General features: G+C 36.2%; 1 protein-coding gene across 2 annotated transcripts; it reads left to right on the forward strand.

Moving 5' to 3' along the window:
* Positions 1-3,590: 3,590 nt before the first annotated feature.
* On the forward strand, positions 3,591-18,134 carry LOC127083095 (small ribosomal subunit biogenesis GTPase RsgA 1, mitochondrial). Of its 2 annotated transcripts, none has more exons than XM_051023331.1 (5): positions 3,591-4,565; positions 5,349-5,570; positions 5,660-5,854; positions 5,936-6,129; positions 6,693-7,116. In XM_051023331.1, the coding sequence occupies exons 1-5, from the start codon at positions 3,930-3,932 to the stop codon at positions 6,877-6,879; spliced, it is 1,434 nt and encodes a 477-aa protein (XP_050879288.1). In that variant the 5' UTR covers positions 3,591-3,929; the 3' UTR covers positions 6,880-7,116. The 2 variants fall into 2 exon arrangements, with proteins under 2 accessions (XP_050879288.1, XP_050879289.1); XM_051023332.1 differs by lacking the exon at positions 6,693-7,116 and adding an exon at positions 17,778-18,134 and having other exon boundaries at positions 3,594-4,565.
* The last annotated feature ends 3,745 nt before the right edge of the window (positions 18,135-21,879 follow it).

A 21,879-nucleotide genomic window follows, 5' to 3' on the forward strand; every position in this document is an offset into this window, starting at 1 on the left:
TCATAAGTTTTGTCAACTCTAATGATCAATTGACGTATGTGTTTATACACTACGCCAAAAACTGGAATAGACAGCGCCCCTTAGAGGGCGCTTTATTACAAAAGCGCACTCTAAAGTGAAGAGAAAAAATAAGGAGCGAACAACTGGAATAGACAGCGCACTTTAGAGGGCGCTTTTGTAATAAAGCGCCCTCTAAGGTGAAGCGAAAAAATAAGGAGGAGATAGAGGGACAACAATACAGGGCGCTTTTTAGAAAGCGCCCTCTAAGGTTACCCTTAGAGGGCGCTTTTAAAAAAGCGCTCTATAAGTCCATGTGCATTTCCAGTTTATAAAGCGCTTTTGGAAAGCCTTAGAGAGCGCTTTTAGAAGCGCCCTCTTAGGCCCCTTTTAGAGGGCGCTTTTGTAACAAAGCGCCCTCTAAAGTGAAGCCAAAAAAAATATGGAGGGACAACAATAGAGGGCGCTTTTGTGAAAGCGCCCTCTAAGGTTACCCTTAGAGGGCGCTTTTGAAAAAGCGCTCTCTAAGTCCATGTACATTTCCAGTTTATAAAGCGCTTCTGGAAAGCCTTAGAGAGCGCTTTCATAAGCGCTCTCTTAGGCCCCCTTTAGAGGGCGCTTTTTTTAAAAAAGCGCCCTCTAAGGTCCCCTTTAGTAAACATTAAAAATATAACATACTGCGCGTTTTGTTATTTCACTATCTGTTATTAGCGTTCTTTTTCACGTTAGGGTTCTGAGGCGTTTTCCTTCCACCTCTGTTAGATCTACATGCGCGTTTCCTCCTTCTACCAATCAAAGGTACACGCTTTTCCCAATTACTATTTTATGTTATTGCTTTGTTTTAGCTTTGCCCAATTTCTGTTTTACCTTATTACTGCACGTTTCCTCCTTCTACGTTTGTTTCGACCATGATAGCGGATGCACTAGGAAATTGACGGTTGGTTTTTAGTGACCATGATTGCGGATGCAATGGGTTATACGACCTATGAACATCTGATTTTGTGTCAACACCAGTATCATTAGAAACCTAGGTCCAAATGTGTTTGAACTCTTCATAAAATACACCACTAAATTCTATGCGTTTAATTTTTAATTTTTTTTCATCAGGTTTGTGTCTCAATAGAGGATGGGTATCTACCTAAAGTTACTTTTGTAGTGGTCCAAAAGAGACATCACACCCGTCTCTTTCCTGTCAACCCCAAAGAGACCGATAGAAGTGGAAATATTATGCCAGGTTTTTTCAATATATTTCTCAACGCAGCTGGTATATATTATCATTTGAATTTATCACTTTTTGCTGATTTTGTTGTTCTAAATTGTCAAAGGAACCGTGGTAGACACCAGCATTTGTCACCCTAGGGAATTTGATTTTTACCTTAACAGCCATGCAGGAATTCAGGTAATATTAGCTATGTCATTTAACTTTATGCCATTGTTTACTATTTGTTGCTCAATCGCCTTTTGACAGTTCTGTGTTATTTGCATTTGGACGTGTTCTTTTTGCAGGGGACTACTTATGCTGCCATCTGTTGTTTTGGTTGAGCCTTATTTTGTATGGATGTGCGATAGAACTACTAGACAGCTTTTGGATATACAGAACATGTTTGCCACCATGGGTGGATGGGCGTTTTTGTTTAGTATTGGTTAGAACTACTAGACAGCTTTTGGATACAGTGGTCACTGGGTGTTGGTTGCTATGTTTTATTCTCTTAATTGTAGTACTTTGAGAATATGTTGTTGTATATTGTTGATCAAAGAATCATATATTAATGTTGTATATATGGAGGATTAATGTTGTATATAAATGGATTCATGTTGTATATATCAATGGATTAATGGTGTATAACATTGGATTAAAGGATGAAATCAATATGAATTTTACACTTTTGCAGCATGCGAACAGGTTACCAATTAAATATATATCCACTGTTTTTCAAACAAATTTTTTTAAAATAACTAACACTTTAGAGGGCGCTTTGTCCAGAAAGCGCCCTCTAAACACTTTACATTGACAACTTTAGAGGGCGCTTTTTCCTGAAAGCGCCCTCTAAACACTTTACATTGACAACTTTAGAGGGCGCTTTTTCCTGAAAGCGCCCTCTAAACACTTTACAATGACAACTTTAGAGGGCGCTTCTTCCTGAAAGCGCCCTCTAAACACTTTACATTGACAACTTTAGAGGGCGCTTTTTCCAGAAAGCGCCCTCTAAACACTTTACACTGACAACTTTAGAGGGCGCTTTTTCCAGAAAGCGCCCTCTAAACACTTTACACTGACAACTTTAGAGGGCGCTTTTTCCAGAAAGCGCCCTCTAAGGTGTCCCTTTATGGACCACTCCAGAGGGCGCTTTTTTCTTAAAGCGCACTATAATGTGGCCACTTTAGACAGCGCTTTCTCCAGGAGAACAAAGCGCTGTCTTTACCTATGCCAGCGCCAGATTAGAGGGCGCTTAAAAGCGCTGTTATAGGCCAAAATAAGCGCCCTCTTTTCCCTTATTTGGCGTAGTGATAAAATCGATGTGAAACCTCATAACTAATTATATATACATCAAGTTTTGTGCATTTGACTTATATGCTCAAATTTGAGGGGGAGTGTTGATATTTGTAAATATATAGTGTTAAAGAATATTTGTATACATAATAATCACACGTCGACTATATCATGTAATTAATTATAACCTCTCTTTATATAATAATGTCTCCGTAGTATTTTTCAATACACACGGTTTATTCAAATGTCTCTTAATCTCTCGTATTTCAACAATACTAATCAAATAAGTAATATTATAAATTATCAAAATGAAATATTCTAAATTATTAACGAGATGAGTTCTTGTGGGTACTAGTGTCCCCATTATCCGCCTCATATCCATATCTTAAAATCGAGAAAAACTCAAACTCATGCCCGAACCCCATAAAAGCGAATTTTCCATGTCAAACTCTAGTTGGATTAGGGCGGGTACTCGCGGATATAAATTTTGTTGATATGTCTAATTTAAATTCTCATTTATTATTTTCTCCTCTACTCTTTTAGCTCTTCATATCTCTTAATTGTATTCTCTCTTTTAAAATATGAAAGTATAATCGAGAGATTATATAGATATTATATAGATACTAGAGACTAAGAAGAGGAAAGGAGACAATAGTGAAAGAGAGGATACAAAATCCAAGGTCGACCCAATCATATCGGAGGCCCCGTTCTAATTAAAAAAATGGGTCCAATTTTTTTTTAAAAATACAATTATAATAATTAAAAAAATATATCAAAAATACAATTATGTATTAATTAAAAATAAATTTAATTATAATTATTTTGTGTTTTAATCAATTTTGATTTTTGTATATATTGAGTTTTTATCATAATATTTTTTTTAATTATTGAGTTTTTTTAATAACATTTTATTTATTTTTATTAATATTTATAAAAAAAATTAAAAATTTCAAAAATGAAAACCCTCTAATATTTGGGATCTCATGCAGGTCGTGCAGCACATGCTGCACTTACGAAGGTTCAGCCAGACAAAATCCTCTTATATTACTCTGTATCTCTCACTTTAACTATTACGTTTCTCATCAAACGCTCTCTACATTTACCAACTCACTCGTCTCAATCCCAATTCCTAACCCAAGGGTGTCACAAGTGGCAGAGATTAATGTCGTTTAGCTGGTTAAGCGTCGTTTAAAAGGAAACCAGGTTCCAGTGCCAACCAGATGTAGACACGATAGCTTTCAAGATGTCGTTTAAAGTTAAACAAAACAAATCACGAAAAACACCCCTCTCTCACTCGGTCCCTCACACTTAGAAATGAACTCAAAACAGAAAATTTGATAAACAGAACGAAAGAAGAAAAAAACCGCTTCCTATCAGCATTGAAACTTCGATACGCAGTTCAACTCTCTCTCTCTCTCTCTCTCTCTCTCTCTCTCTCTCCATGTCGCTCGCATCATTCTCCATCATCCGCCACCACCGCTTGGTGGCTACCGCCACCCCTCAACTTCTCCGGCGCTTCTGTTTCTTCCCGATTTCCGCCAGACGACAAAACCCTAAGCACGAAGCCCCAAACAAGAATCTCCTGAAAGCAAAACACACATTGAAGAATTTCTCATCTCTCGCTCCCATCCTCTCCCGCGAAGACAACCCTCCTCTTTCGGAATCCCAAGCCATCGGCGTCGTCGCTTCTTCCCAAGCCAATTTCATGCGCGTAGTCGTCCAATCAGTCCCCGAAGAATCTTCTGGAAACTTCCACGGTGCTTCCGGAGGAGTGGAACTGCTGTGCGTTGTGAGGGCGCTGCTGAAGAAGATAAAGCGTAGGGTTATGGTTGGAGATAAGGTTATAGTAGGTTCTGTTGATTGGGTGGATCGTAGGGGCATGATTGAAAACGTGTTTCAGCGAAATTCTGAAATGCTTGACCCTCCCGTGGCTAACGTGGACCATTTACTGGTTCTCTTCTCGCTTGATCAACCAAAGCTTGAGACATTTACGCTTACTCGGTTTTTGGTTGAAGCCGAGTCCACTGGGATTCCTCTCACTCTAGCTCTTAACAAGACTGAGCTTGTGGATAAAGAGGTTTGCTATCTTGTTATAATGGCTTTGTGATTATGATTATCTGGACTTAATTAGTAGGGTGTATAGTGTTGTTAGATTAAAAAGCTGTAGGTTAGATTGGACCAAGTTTGGATGTGCTTTTAGGGGGTTAAGGCTTTTTGGATAAACAACTTTGTTAAACACTTATCATATAAGTACTCATTTATAAGCTATTTTATAAGAAAAATTAAGTATATGTCAAACTGTTATCATTAAGCTCTAAGCTGCTTCAAGAAGCTATCATGGAGAATTTACGAAAATAAGATGAAAAAAACTTATTTATGGACATCCCAAACAGTCTCGCATGTTCAATCAAGTCAATCCAAACAAGGGTTTATTCAATTGCAATAAGTGCTTAGTTCTTTAAAAAAAAAAATGTTTTTATGACTTTGTAGGTGTGCTAGATAACTTACATGAATGAGCTTCTTGAATAATATGAGGGACCGAAGCTGATTTCAGTTTAGGTTCAGTATCATTGGATTATTTTAGTTTCTTTTCCTGTAAATTTAAGAACTTGTTGAAAAGTTTGTTCAAGTTAGTAGTTCTCAATCGATTTCTATGAAGTTTTCAACTACCCTTTACTATGTGAAAAGATTCATTTGAATTTTGAAGGAGTGCTGACCTTTTACGAGAATGCTTCACTTAATGTTTGGTTGTTGTGTTTAACTTATGAAAATACTTTAGTTTTTATTTCTTATGTTTCTAACTTGGAATCCAACTGTGATTATCTTCTGATGTGAAGTAATTGCTTTTACTCGTGTATAGACCTTGGATTCCTGGAAGGCTAGGTTTCATGACTGGGGCTACCAGCCAGTTTTTTGCAGTGTTAAATCCGGACAAAACCTTGATCTTCTTGCATTCCAATTGAGAGATCAAACAACAGTGGTTGTGGGTCCTAGTGGAGTTGGGAAGTCTAGTTTAATCAACGCTCTTAGAAGCAACCATCGTACTTGTGATACTGCAGATGGGGAGAATTGGTTTGAACCTGTGTGTTTCTTTCTCTCGACTTTTTATGTCTTTTACTTTGTGTATGACTTTATTATTTGTTTCACCTGTGTACCTGCATTGCTTCTCAGATTTTAGGTAGCAAGTGGTTAGAGGACCAGCGAGTTGCGGAGGTTTCGACAAGAAGTGGCAGGGGGAAGCATACTACTCGTCACGTGTCTCTGCTTCCATTAACTGGAGGGGGTTATCTTGCTGATACTCCCGGGTTTAACCAGCCTAGTTTATTGAAAGTGACAAAGCAATCTCTTGCTCAAACTTTTCCCGAAGTTAGTACGTTTAATTTATACTCAACTATATCCGGTGTATACCCAGTTTTTCTGGTTTGAATTGTTTTCCCCCCTATTCAGATCAGGAAAATGCTTGGTGGAAATGAGCCTGCAAAATGTTCGTTTAACAATTGCTTGCATCTTGGTGAACCTGGCTGTGTTGTGAAGGGGGATTGGGAAAGATATTCATTCTATTTTCAACTTCTTGATGAGATTAGAATCAGAGAGGAGTTCCAGCTGAGGACATTTGGAACAAAAAGAGAAAGTGATGTAAGGTATGATGAGCAATTTGTCTTTGTGATTGGAAACCAATGCTTCTCAGTTTTAATAGGAAAGCACGATGATTTGATCAAAGAATTCAATTCTTGGATTTGTTATATATTTATATTAGTTGTTCATAAAATGAGCTTTTTGAGCTGTTTTTGTGATCATGGACATGAGGATGCTATACTTTGTTGGAACTCGAAAGCTGGTTCTACTTTTATAGGGGTTAAAATATACTAGATGCAAATATTAATTTCATTGATATATATCATATGTTTTTCAACCCAAAAGAAGCTACTAAAGTAAGTGAATGAGTGGTTTTTAAATGGCTAGGATAATCTGCAATTGAAAAATAGTAGCCAACAATCGGAATGCAAAAGTTTTCTTACTTTTGGATGTGAGTAAATTTGCAGTGCAAGTTATACCCTACAATTCATTGCTTGTCAAACCATGCAAAAATTGTAATAAGATTTCTAACAAGTAAACAACCATAGCAAGCTTATTTACATGAGATTATTAAGTAAATCAATTACATATAAGCACAGTATTTGGTTATTAATATATTTATTTTCAGGTTAAAAATAGGAGATAAGGGTTCTCAGCAAGCAGAGCCTCGCTTGGAACTTAAGAAGCATAGACGACAATCTCGTAAGAAGACTAACCAATCAATTTTAGATGATCTGGATGATGATGACGACGACAATTTGCTTGACGAAGAGAACTATCCCATTGTAAATGCTTTTAGGAATGAAAATCCTTAAATTTTCATTAATCCCCAAAATAATGAATGTAAATATCGGCTTGTATCTTTGGGTCACAACTGAGTTCGCTCTCCTTTTCTCTTTTAGTTCAGTTCAGAGACTTCTGTCACGTTGATTCAATCTTGTATAGAGTCTGTGCAAATGACATTAACAAACACACTGTTCTGGATTATGACGATCCTTGCTGATTGCATATAAATAAATTTCAAGCAACAACAAAAAAAAATTCTTGTCATACGATCGCTTTGGATTAAATCGGCTAGTCCCGAAGAGATTATTTGACTTGAGGAACTTGGAAGTGAGGTTTTCAGCCTGAGCTAAAAGGCTGAGCATACACTTGGTCAAACGTAGCAAAAACACAAGATATCTTGTGATATGACAGTTCTTGGCCGTAACAAGTAAAGCCGTTTGAGATGCTTGCAAATTTGTGTATAGCTGGTGCTTCCTCCATTCTTTATAATGAAAAAAATGACTTTAGATTTATTATATGTTTTTTGTTTATAATAAAGACTGAAATTAATTTTTGCTTATAACAAAGAATGAATGGGTTTGGGTGTTGCACAAGTTCAGCGCTTAGCCTATTAGATTTACTTTAAAAAAATATAGCAAGTTACCATCAACAGAAAGTATATCTTTTATGTCTGTTTGCTTTATGGTTAGGCCAACTACATTTCACTAATTTAGAAAATACACCATATATGCTTGCAGTATTTATTAATTTTATGTAAGAAAAATACCAAAATATACCTCTAGCATGATGATCTGTATTTTTCATGCGGGTCTATTTGTTCGCATAAGAGTAAATACTAGACATAATAACACATAGAATAAATAAAAGAAAGAATTATATTTTTACTCCCTTATCAAGTATTGAAAATGATGAAAGTAATATTATAGAGTAGAATTGAAAAATATGTATTTAAAATTGAAATTGATCATCTATATTAAAAATTATGAAAAAAATTTATAAGAGTCATCTATAAAAATTATGAAAAAAAGTCATAGAAGAGTATACTTGTTAAAAGTACAATGACAACTTCATAAGTCGCAGAGCTATCTAAGACTTTTAAGGTTGTTGTGATGTTAGAGCAACTCACGCAAGGATGATGAGAAACATTGTATAATGGTGTTTAACGGGTAAATTGAATATTTTTTCTTAACCTTAGGGTTGAGGTATTTATAAGAATCTCTTAAGTCTGGATCTTAGGCTCCAAGTAACAACACTTATGTCTCTCAGGAACATGGGGAATGAATGGTTATTACCTTATTCTTTTAGCGAAATTGACCATTATCTTTGACTATTTTTTATGACGTTACTAAATGTGAACATGTCGCTCCCACATTTTTGCAGGTGGGCAGGCAATCCGGCCAAAAGGCGCTTGTTATGATAACCATGCGAACATTGAAAATAAAGGGTGGCTAGGGGTCCTGCTTTTGGCAACGGGCGTTGCCCAATTTCTCTTAGTGAGTATTGTGTCGGCTCCTAGGTATTTTTTTGTAAATATATCAGTACATAATCCCTCAAGCACAGATTTTGTAAAGGACGAAGTGATTTAGCCTCATACCCCTCTGCGAAGTTCCAATTGGAGTTCCTCAAACGAGACTTTATGTTGAGTTAACACCTTAAATCCCGCACACAATTTAATGCATAATTTAATAAAAATTACGATCACCTAGGGTGTCAGACACATCAAAAACAAATCATGCTCTCTAACACGGGTTACAACAATTCACATAACACATGTCATCGCATGCTCACCTTCACTTAGGGTATCATCGTAACAAAATCATTATTAAATCAATTAAACACAATAATTGCAACCCATGACGTTTAGTCTCATAAACTTAAACTTTCATAAAGCAACAAAAAGAGTTGTAATATTCAACTCGCCACAACTTTAAAATCTCATTGAACATAAATAAAAACTTCAACAAAACAAAATAAGTGAAAGCAAACGTTCTCAGCTCGATGTTACATGACCAGAGCAAGACCTACTAAAGAAAACGACAAACTATTGGAAGCAACTCCAAGATCTACCTTCCACTTACTTCAGCAATGCTACTACTGAGTATTTGCGCGATGTCCGTGTAAAGGTAACATTTAAACAGAAGGGGTGAGAAACAAAAAAACCAATATAAATAGTGTAAAGAATGCTAAGATAAAGAACACACATAATGTACACATTCATTACAAAATTATCCACAATATATTCTCACACCCAATTCGTGACAGCAACCACATAATCACATCTAATCATAAGTATCATGAAAAATCAACATATGCAATCATATATACAAATGTACTCCATAACTGACTCACTAGAACTAACTACACGCTCTTGATCCATACCACCGGACAAGAGCACACAAAAACTGGACCGAAGCCCGTAAATTATGATGCATGACTCTCATCAACATGCATTATGACAAAAAGATTCACCAAAAGGATCCTCAAACACATCTCATCATTTATGCATCACATCATATATCATACACAACAAAAAATCCATGTCACAACATTAATAAACAACAAACAACAACAGCAACTCAACAAATGTACATTCATAAGTATTTATTCATGTTACTTCACCAACACAACATATCATCATCATATAACCATAGCGATTCATTAATCGATCACACAACTTAGCACAAACATTAACACATTAGGTACATAATTATAATAAAAATAGCTAATCAATATTCATCATCTGATAGCTCTGCGCGTTAATTGTGCCTCAATTCGAGTCACAAAACTCAAGTTACGACGAAAATAGTTGAAAACGAAAAATCAGCATTTTTGGAAAACACAACAGCTGTAACCGGTTACACCAAAATCCGTAACCGGTTACAGTCAAAAAAATTTCAAAAAGAAACTCATTAGTTCAGTTGTAGCCGCAACGCGGTAACCGGTTACCACTGTACATGGACGGAAAAAATAAACGCAATTTTCATTGTTGGAGGCCTTCTGGACCTTCGATTTCGATTCTGTAAAAACTTATTATCTCAGAATTCGACATACTACACTTATTTAGTGATTAAAACATAAATTTTACAAAATCACATCAATCACATCAACAAAATCATTCAATCTCATTAATTCATGTTTATCCCAAACCTTCTGAGCCCTAAAAAATGATAGAAAACATTTAACATCTCAAAACAGAAAATAATGCACATGTAGGCATATGAGTTTCATCATCAAAACAACCAATAACATCAAAATATCATATAAATTCATAATCAATCACATCTCAATTTCTCTAAAGAGAGTAAGAACCTCTCATCTCTACCCCGTCATATAAAACACCTAGATTGGTAGCTTTTTCTCCCCTCTTACCTTAGATCTACAACAATTGATGATGATTTATGCAACCTTTATGAGTTCTCTCCTCAATTTCCTAGTTTGCTCATCTTCCACTCTTTTGCCTCTTTTCTACGTGTCTGAAGTTTTTCTAAAAACCTAGGTCTTTCTTTACTTTTAGAATATATACTCCCTCACCACTTTGTCTAATTATGAAATTTGTCCAACTCAATAATAGCTTCTCTATTTTCGCCCCTTATTTCCTTCAAATCTCACAAATGGACCAATTCCATCATTTTATTATTTAATTAATTAATTCAAATTAAAATACTATTTATAAAATACTATTTATTCTAATAATTAATTTCTAAACAATTATTCCAAAGTCTTACTCCCTCTATACCTCTACTCAAGGACACTTACCCCCAAAATCACACAGCAAATAAATTGAAACACCAATTAATCACATGAAATTCTAAATAATTCAATTAAATTAGTTAATCGAATTCGAGGTGTTACAACTCTCCCCCACTTAAAAGAATTTTCATCCTCGAAAATTATCGGAAGGAAATAGAGTCAGATATGACTCTCTCATCTGAATCTCTAGCTCCCAAGTTATGCTTCCACCAGCTGGTCCTCTTCACACTACCTCCACCAAGGCAATATCTATACCATGCAACTGTTTCACTTCTCGATCCTCTATCCGCATGGGCGATGTCTCCAAAGACATGTTCTCTCTCACTCGTATATCATCCATTTGGATCACATGAGACGAATTCGGAATGTATCTCCTCAACTAAGACACATGAAACACATCATGAAGATTAGTAAGCGCCGGTGGCAAGGCAATCTGATAGGCCACCTCTCTTATCTTCTGCAAGATTTGGTATGGACCAACAAAATATGGCATGAGCTTTCGAGACTTCAAGGCTCGACCAACACCGGTTACTGGGGTAACCCTCAAAAACACATGGTCCCCCTCTTGGAACTCAAGTGCCTTTCTCCTCTTATCATGATAACTCTTATGAAGACTTTGTGAAGCTTTCATCTTCTCTTGGATCATCTTGATCTTCTTAAAAGTTTGTTGCATAATCTCAGGTCCAATTACTGCACTCTCACTAGATTCGTATCAACACAGAAATGTATTACACCTCCTACCATACAACGCCTCAAACGGGGTCATCCCAATACTCGAATAGAAACTGTTATTGTAAGTGAACTCAATCAGCAACGAGTAGCTATCCCAAGCACTTCCTTGTTCTAGCATACAAACCCTCAACCGATCCTCCAAGGATTGGATAGTCCTCTTTGTTTACCCATCAGCCTGCGAGTGATAAGTGAAACTCAACTTTAGTTTAGTACCCAAGGTTTCTTGCAAACTCTGCCAAAACCTTGACGTGAGCCTCAGATCTCTATCTGATAATATGCTTGACGGAATACCATGAAAACTAATAATCTTCTCAATATACATCTCAGCTAACTTCTATAAGGTATAGTTGATCTCGATCAGTATGAAATGAGCTAATTTAGTCAGTCTATCAACAATCACCCAAATAGAATCACATCCCTACGTCGTCTTCGGTAAACATGTTACGCAATCCATGGAAATGTTATCCCACTTCCACTTTGGAATACTCAAAGGTTGCATCATAATTGACGGTCTCTGATGTTCAATCTTCGACTTCTGACAAGTCAAACAAGCATAGACAAATTCAACTACTTCCTTTTTTATTCTTGGCCACCAAAGTAATTTCTTTAAGTCCTGATACATCTTAGTGCTACCAAGATGAATACTCAATCCACTTTTGTGACCCTCTTAAATAATACTCTTCTTAAGCTCAGGCACATCTGGTACACAAACCCTATCTCTAAACCTCATCACACCATTCTCATCAGTTCTGAAGTCGTCACCCTTATTCTGATTGATTAACACAAGTCGGTCAACCAATCTCACATTGGTCTTCTGACCCTCTTTGATCTTCTTAAGAATGTCACTCGTCAGCTTCAACATGCCCAACTTCACACTATTAAGGATCTCTTCACATACTAAACTCATGTCTCTGAATTTCTCAATCAACTTTAGCTCTCAAACCATCAACATTGACATCTGTAAAGATTTCTTGCACAACGCGTCGGTTACAACGTTATCCTTACCAGGATTGTAATTCAAGTAAAAATTATACTTTTTCAGAAACTTGAGTCATCTGCTCTGCCTCATATTCAATTCCTTCTGATCAAATAAATATTTCAAACTCTTGTGATCACTGAACACTTCAAATATGGAGCCAAACAGATAATGCCTCCAAATCTTCAACAAGAATACCACTACGGCCAACTCAAGATCATGCGTAGGATAATTCCTTTTATGAACTCTCAACTACCTCGAAGCATAAGCCACAACCTGACCATTCTGCATCAACACACCTCCTAGACCCATCTTTGAAGCATCACAATATACAACAAATGACTCACTTGGATTCGGCAAAATCAAAACAGGAGCGGACGCCAACTTCTTCTTGAGTTCTTAGAAACTCTCTTCACAATGCACATCCCAAACATAGGCTTGATCTTTCGAGTCAACTAAGTCAACGACAATGCTAACTTCGAAAAACTTCCAATGAACTTCCTGTAGTAACCAGCCAATCCAAGAAAACTTCTAATCTCAGTGACATACTTCAGAGTCTCCCATTGTAACACATCATTTATCTTCGATGGATTCACGGCTATACCAACACTAGAAATCACATGACCAAGGAAACTCACTTCTCTTAACCAGAACTCGCACTTGGAAAACTTTGCGTACAACTGTTTCTATTTCAATGTCTACAATACAGTTCTCAGATGTTCCACATGCTCTTCATCAGACTACGAGTATATCAGAATGTCATCTATAAACACAACCACGAACTTGTCTAAATACGGATGAAATATTCTATTAATGTATTCCATGAATGCTTCATGCGTATTAGACACGCCAAATGGCATTACCGAGTACTCGTTGTGACCATACCTCGTTCTGAAAGCAGTCTTTGGAATATCTTCAGGCTTCACACGAATCTGATGATAACCCGAACGCAAATCTATCTTGATAAAAACATAAGCACCTACCAACTGATCCATCAAATCATCAATCCTCGAAAGTGGATACTTGTCCTTAATAGTTACTTTGTTCAACTGTCGGTAGTCCACACATAGCCTCATATTATAGTATTTCTTCTTCACTAACAACACTGACGCACCCCACGACGAAACACTCTGACGAATAAATTTCTTCTCAAGCAGATCTTCCAGTTGCTTCTTCAATGCACCCAGCTCTTAAGCAGGCATCCTATAAGGATCCATGATCAATCAATACTCGCTTCATATCCCAATCATCACATTGCACTGTGATAACCATGATATCATTGATATGAGGAAGAATGTGGATGTAATCTTTGTTGGAGAAAGTAATTTTGAACTTTGGCTCTTTCTGCATGGTTTCCTTGGAGTTGGCGAGTATGACTTTTGCCGTCAAAACTTGTCTGGCATATTTTATACAAGGAGAATTGTATTCTTTTCCCGCCTGCGAACCTAATAACAATGGTGTTGATAGTAATATTAGAATCTTGTTTTTGTATCCTCCGAGAGAAGGTGGTGAAAACGAAGGATGATTAATGATGAGTGTGGCTCAAGTCAATTTTACTGGAGCGTCAATTATGTTTGATAAAAGTATAATGTGTGACAACCCCTTGTGTTGTAAGACTGACATAGATTTTTAAGATTGTTATGATGTTAGAGCTGAAGGAGAATTGCCATCCAAGGCGCAGCAGAATTTAAAAATTTCTCCATTTAGTGATCCTTACGAATGAGCATGATCAGTGATAGAATCGTTACCTCTTGTGGCGATCATGAACGTTGAACGATGACAACGTCTCTACTCAGTCCACACGAACGGATTCCTTCAATCGCAGTGCTAGCTGTTATGAATGAAGGCTTTGAGTGAGAGAAAGAAAGATACGAAATTCCAACTCTTCAGTTGTGTTATATTCCCATACAATGCTTCTGCACAAGAGTTCTATTTATAGAACCACTTGTGTGGGCTCCAAGCCAAAAAGCCCACTTAAGTGTATTTTGGCCCATATCTCATAATATGCCAAAATCACTTAAGGATTTGGTACCTTACCATATTTCGTATTCTACTTAAGTACATCGTACCTTACGATGTTCCTTAGTTACTCTATCTCTCATCAATACGTCCTTTGTATGTAACCCTGTAGGTTTTCGCGACGTTGGCAATTATATTAAATCACGCATTTAACATAATAAACAGTGAGCGGTATCTAGCAACACATCACTGCTACCCAAGACACGAAAATGTCATGTGATCTGACAAAACCTCCTGTGATAATAATTATGTGTATAATTACCCCTTTGCCCTTATGTCTATATTGAACACAAGGTATAGACCGTGTCATCCTTGTCCAGTTCAATATTGGGCCCATATACATTTATCCTATTACGCAGGATGGGCAAATTCCATCTAGGTCACTCATGTCCTTCAACATGCTTTGTGGAGTACCCATCAATTGTCTTTATGGTTATCCAATTATGGACAACGTTAGATCAGCAACAAAGCACTCGACTCTACATCTAGGGTCCATAGTGGTTTCAGGTCGAAGAGTGGCTGTCATACCCCGATTTTGGTCCTGAAAAATTTCCCATCCGTCATTCATTTTTTCTTTTTCTCATATATTCGAGGTTCGGAGATTCCATCCATATTCCTCCATTCATATTCATTTTCTCATTCATTCATAATTCAAAGAATTTCCATAAATTGTCAACCGTTCATTAACAATTTTAAGACACTTTTTTTTTATTTTTCTATAAACCATCTTTTTCTTCATCTATTAATTTTCCACAAACCATTCAACTTTCATTCATTAATCCATTCATGTAGGATTTAATCCAATTTAATTCAAAATATTACATACACATCAAAAGATTTCATTTGTTTTTTCAAGTGCATTTCCACATTTGATCATTTCAAATCCATTTTTTGGAATTTTTCAACTAACATTTGTGAACATTTCAATCAAAACATTTTTCAATTGATTTTCAAAGAGAAACTTTCCAAATTGACATTTGTGAAAATTTTAATTAACTTTCTTAAATCCATTCAATTAATACTTTAAGAAAACCTTAATTCTATTTGAAATTCTTTCTAACATTTGAGTCTATCACAAACTTAAAACCATTTGATTAAATCCAATAGTTTTCAAAGTCAATCACAAGCTAATTAAATCTCAATTCCATAAAATCCACGTTTATTCATGATTATTTCTACATTTAACATTACATCCCATTACACCATACATTCATTTTCAATTTCATAAACAAATGTATCCAACAATTATGAGCATTTCAATTCCATAAACCATAATACATTCACATTTCTATTCTAATTACATCTAATTATAAAGCACAACTCACATAAATCACCCTGCTATGCGTACAACCGACATGTAATGCGGATAATATTCAACCATACACAAACCATGTCAGGCCCAATTTAATACACCCAATATCAAGCTTAATTACATTAAGTTTCTAAGCACTTTTTTATTCAATCATTTCAATTTAAATCCAAAACTAAAAAGATTACAATAGTCATTCTAAAACTCATAATCTAATCCTACACCAGTCCAATGCCACGAACCAATTTCTTTGAATTCAAACTCCGAAGCAGCTTCATTGGCATTCCAATTGGAGGTCCAGAACATGAGCACCAAAACTTCAAAACAGTTCCAAAACGGCCCTTGGACCCGAGCTAACTCACATACCGCATCGCCGAGTCAACCTGCCAATTCAAACCACGAGTCAGCATTGCATAGCAGGCCAGCAACTGCAAAACCACAACAGAAATGAAAATGTTATAAATTATCTGGATACATCTATATAATATTCTACATGCTTCATACATTGTCAATAGCATAACACGATTGTGCTTCTGCACACACATACAGCAACATTTTTACAATCACAATTATCACACACACTCAATACATTTTTAATATACATAGTAGATTATACGAACAAATTATATAGAAAATAAATACTGTTATGTTGCACGTTACAGTATATTTATTACTTGCACATACAATGTAGAATGTGCTGCACACAACGAGCACATGGTATCACTCAATAAACAGCACCCACACAGCTACTACAAACATAACTATAAAAGCATTACAAGCATAACTATAAATACCTGCATTTTTTTTCGAACCATCCATGATAACAAAACCAGCAGGAGAAGCTCAATGCATCTTTAGCATCGGGAATGAGAGTGGAAGTATTGTTATATGCACCTCCTCGACCGCTTGTAGACCTCTCAGTTGCATTTTTGTGGTTGGTGTCTGTTGGAACACTTGTATGTGCTTCACTATGGTCAGATCTAACTACTCCTGAGAAGTCCGGTGAACGCTATAATGAATTGTTTCCCAAGGAATCACGAAACGCTGCAGCAGCAAGAGGTGGTGATGATAAGCAAGTTCTTAAGATTAATTGAAAGGCTGCTGTCGTATTTGTCATAGCAGCATCCACCTTTCTTGTTCTGCTGTTTTTCTTCATGACAGTATGGTTTATGTGGGTGCTCATTATACTTTTCTGCATTTCTGGTGTTCAGGGGATGCACAATTGTATTACAAGCCTCACTTTAAGGAAATGGACAAACCTGCAGTAGAACACATCACAAAACAAGGCCATGATCATGAACAGGCAACATACCAAATGATTAATCTAATTTGACATTGTCAAACCTGCAGAACCTGCACACCGGCATACCTCCAATGCATCACACATGACCAATGTGAACCACTTTGCTCACCACATAAACCTTGTATCCAATTTGACATTGCCAGACATGAGCACAAGGCTAACAAGCTGTAGTAGGCAAGTACAACAAATCCATAACAACTCAGGCTCACTCTCAGTTAGAAATGCATCTACAACAAATCTAAGAAAAACCAAGTAACAAACACAACCTCAATAAGGGCACAACAGTTCAACTCACCATCTCCTATTCAACAACTCCGCAGCAGCATGAAGGCAGCAATCCTTCTTGATCAAATTAACTGAACGTAGGAACTAGAGATCATCAAGAAGAAGGGTGGGTAAAAAATAAATTTATATTAGTTGTTCATAAAATGAGCTTTTTGAGCTGTTTTTGTGATCATGGACATGAGGATGCTATACTTTGTTGGAACTCGAAAGCTAGTTCTACTTTTATAGGGGTTAAAATATACTAGATGCAAATATTAATTTCATTGATATATATCATATGCTTTTCAACCCAAAAGAAGCTACTAAAGTAAGTGAATGAGTGGTTTTTAAATGGCCAACAATCAGAATGCAAAAGTTTTCTTACTTTTGGATGTGAGTAAATTTGCAGTGCAAGTTATACCCTACAATTTATTGCTCGTCAAACCATGCAAAAATTGTAATAAGGTTTCTAACAACAAGTAAACAACCATTGCAAGCTTATTTACATGAGATTATTAAGTAAATCAATTACCATATAAGCACAGTATTTGGTTATTAATATATTTATTTTCAGGTTAAAAATAGGAGATAAGGGTTCTCAGCAAGCAGAACCTCGCTTGGAACTTAAGAAGCATAGACGACAATCTCGAAAGAAGACTAATCAATCAATTTTAGATGATCTGGATGATGACGACGACGACAATTTGCTTGACGAGGAGAACTATCCCATTGTAAATGCTTTTAGGAATGAAAATCCTTAAATTTTCATTAATCCCCAAAATAATGAATGTAAATATCGGCTTGTATCTTTGGGTCAACTGAGTTCGCCCTCCTTTTCTCTTTTAGTTCAGTTCAGAGACTTCTGTCACGTTGATTCAATCTTGTATAGAGTCTGTGCAAATGACATTAACAAACACACTGTTCTGGATTACGACGATCCTTGCTGATTGCATATAAATAAATTTCAAGCAACAACAAAAAAAAATTCTTGTCATACGATCGCTTTGGATTAAATCAGCTAGTCCCGAAGAGATTATTTGACTTGAGGAACTTGGAAGTGAGGTTTTCAGCCTGAGCTAAAAGGCTGAGCATACACTTGGTCAAACGTAGCAAAAACACAAGATATCTTGTGATATGACAGTTCTTGGCCGTAACAAGTAAAGCCGTTTGAGATGCTTGCAAATTTGTGTATAGCTGGTGCTTCCTCCATTCTTTATAATGAAAAAAATGACTTTAGATTTATTATATGTTTTTTTGTTTATAATAAAGACTGAAATTAATTTTTGCTTATAACAAAGAATGAATTGGTTTGGGTGTTGCACAAGTTCAGCGCTTAGCCTATTAGATTTACTTTTAAAAGATATAGCAAGTTACCATCAACAGAAAGTATATCTTTTATGTCTGTTTGCTTTATGGTTAGGCCAACTACATTTCAGTAACATATTTCACTAATTTAGAAAATACACCATATATGCTTGCAGTATTTATTAATTTTATGTAAGAAAAATACCAAAATATACCTCTAGCATGATGATCAGTATTTTTCATGTGGGTCTATTTGTTCGCATAAGAGTAAATACTAGACATAATAACACATAGAATAAATAAAAGAAAGAATTATATTTTTACTCCCTTATCAAGTATTGAAAATGGTGAAAGTAATATTATCGGATAGAATTGAAAAATATGCATTTAAAATTGAAATTGATTATCTATATTAAAAATTATGAATTTTTTTTATAAGAGTCATCTATAAAAATTATGAAAAAAAGTCATAAAAGAGTATACTTGTTAAAAGTACAATGACAACTTTATAAGTCGCAGAGCTATCAAAGACTTTTAAGATTGTTGTGATGTTAGAGCAACTCACGTAAGGATGATGAGAAACATTGTATAATGGTGTTTAACGGGTAAATTGAATATTTTTTCTTAACCTTAGGGTTGAGGTATTTATAAGAATCTCTTAAGTCTGGATCTTAGGCTCCAAGTAACAACACTTATGTCTCTCAGGAACATGGGGAATGAATGGTTATTCCCTTATTCTTTTAGCGAAATTGACCATTATCTTTGACTATTTTTTATGACGTTACTAAGTGTGAACATATCGCTCCCACGTTTTTGCAGGTGGGCAGACAATCCGGTCAAAAGGCACTTGTTATGATAACTATGTGAACATTGAAAACAAAGGGTGGCTAGGGGTCCTGCTTTGGGCGACAGGCATTGCCCAGTTTCTCTTAGTGAGTATTGTGTCGGCTCCTATGTATTTTTTACAAATATATTAGTACATAATCCCTCAAACACAAATTTTATAAAGGACGGAGTGATTTAGTCTCATACCCCTCTGCGAAGTTCCAATTAGAGTTCCTCAAACGAGACTTTATGTTGAGTTAACACCCTAAACCCCGCACACAATTTAATGCATAATTTAATAAAAATTATGATCACCTAGGGTGTCACACACATCAAAAACAAATCATGCTCTGTAACACGGGTTACAACAATTCACATAACACATGTCATCGCATGCTCACCTTCACTTAGGGTATCATCGTAACAAAATCATTATTAAATCAATTAAACACAATAATTGCAATCCATGACGTTTAGTCTCATAAACTTAAACTTTCATAAAGCAACAAAAAGAGTTGTAATATTCAACTCGCCATAACTTTAAAATCTCATTAAACATAAATAAAAACTTCAACAAAACAGAATAAGTGAAAGAAAACGTTCTTAGCTCGATGTTACATGACCAGAGCAAGACCTACTAAAGAAAACGACAAACTATTGGAAGCAACTCCAAGATCTACCTTCCACTTACTTCAGCAATGCTACTACTGAGTATTTGCGCGATGCCCGTGTAAAGGTAACATTTAAACATAAGGGGTGAGAAACAAAAAACCAATATAAATAGTGTAAAGAATGCTAAGATAAAGAATACACATTATGTACACATTCATTACAAAATTATCCATAATATATTCTCACACCCAAGTCGTGACAGCAACCACATAATCACATCTAATCATAAGTATCATGAAAAATCAACATATGCAATCATATCACTACGCCAAAAACTGGAATAGACAGCGCCCCTTAGAGGGCGCTTTATTACAAAAGCGCACTCTAAAGTGAAGAGAAAAAATAAGGAGCATACTATTGGAATAGACAGCGCACTTTAGAGGGCGCTTTTGTAACAAAGCGCACTCTAAAGTGAAGCGAAAAAATAATGAGGAAATGGAGGGACACCAATAGAGGACGCTTTATTGAAAGCGCCCTCTAAGGGTAACCTTAAAGGGCGCTTTTGAAAAAGCGCTCTCTATGTCCATGTACATTTCCAGTTTATAAGGCGCTTTTGGAAAGCCTTAGAGAGCGCTTTTAGAAGCGCCCTCTTAGGCCCCCTTTAGAGGGCGCTTTTGTAAAAAAGTGCCCTCTAAAGTGAAGTCAAAAAAAAATAATGAGGAAATGGAGGGACAACAATAGAGGGCGCTTTAGTGAAAGCGCCCTCTAAGGTTACCCTTAGAGGGCGCTTTTAAAAAAGCGCTCTCTAAGTCCATGTACATTTCCAGTTTAGAAGGCGCTTTTGGAAAGCCTTAGAGAGCGCTTTCAGAAGCGCCCTCTTAGGCCCCCTTTAGAGGGCGCTTTTTTTACAAAAGCGCCCTCTAAGGTCCCCTTTAGTAAACATTAAAATTATAACATATACCGCATGTCTCTTTATTTTCCCTTTCTACAAGCTATTTCGTTTACGTAACTGGGTTTTCTCTCTACTGCGTCCACCGTCTACTGCGATTACTCTCGTCCTCCGTTCGTTCTCCCTCCCTCACCGTCGTCGTCGCCGTCGCCTTTTTCTGCTGTTGCGTTCACGTTCACGTCCACCGTCACTGTTCACTTTCTTCTCCATCGTTACCGTCACCTTGAAGGTATTTCTCTTCTCCATCTTTACCGTTCACTTTCTTCATGTGTTTGATTAGGGCATTTTCTAAACTTAGTTTTACATTTTGTGCATTATGTTGATTAATGTTGTTTAGGGCAAACTGAGTTTTTTATTTCTGATTGAAAACTGATATCATTTGAAGTGTGTTTGAGCTTGTGCTTGGAAGTTTGATGATTATGGATGCAAGTTTGTTCATGTTCCAAACACCATAAGTTTGCATTGGTCTTTTGCATGCAGTAGGTGTGTGTGAGTTTGCATTGGTCTTTTGCATGCAGTAGGTCTTTTGCATGAGAAATGGAAGGTATATGAATGTGTTCACGTATTGAATCATTGTCTTACTTGGGTCTTATTGAATCATTTCTATATTACAGATAAAATGGCTAACCAAGACGATACCCATGACAAGAATGGATCACGTAACAATGTTGAAAAAGAAATCAAACGAGGATTGACTGTTATGAAGTCAATCATTCGTGCAAGAGACAAGGGTGTAAAATTTGAAGTGCATTGGAGTGCTGAAGACCAACTAATTGAGCCTAATGGTTCAATGTTGGCAAGTTACATTGGTTTCCTTGTTCGACAACATATTCCGATTACATGTGATAATTGGAGAAGTCCGGACTTGAAGGTTGGCAAAGAAAAAATATGGTCGGAGATACAGGTACTTACCATATATTGTTATATGTTTTTTTTTGTTGACTATTTGTTGACCATATATTGTTATAATATTACTTTATAATAA

This window comes from Lathyrus oleraceus, chromosome 5, assembly GCF_024323335.1.
Source record: "Lathyrus oleraceus cultivar Zhongwan6 chromosome 5, CAAS_Psat_ZW6_1.0, whole genome shotgun sequence".
Lineage (NCBI taxonomy): Eukaryota > Viridiplantae > Streptophyta > Magnoliopsida > Fabales > Fabaceae > Lathyrus > Lathyrus oleraceus.

Coding starts and splice junctions, on each gene's coding strand:
- LOC127083095 (XM_051023331.1), top strand. CDS start 3,930: ATGTCGCTCGCATCATTCTCCATCATCCGCCACCACCGCTTGGTGGCT. Junction 4,566..5,348: donor CTGAGCTTGTGGATAAAGAG/GTTTGCTATCTT, acceptor ACTCGTGTATAG/ACCTTGGATTCCTGGAAGGC. Junction 5,571..5,659: donor GGGAGAATTGGTTTGAACCT/GTGTGTTTCTTT, acceptor ATTGCTTCTCAG/ATTTTAGGTAGCAAGTGGTT.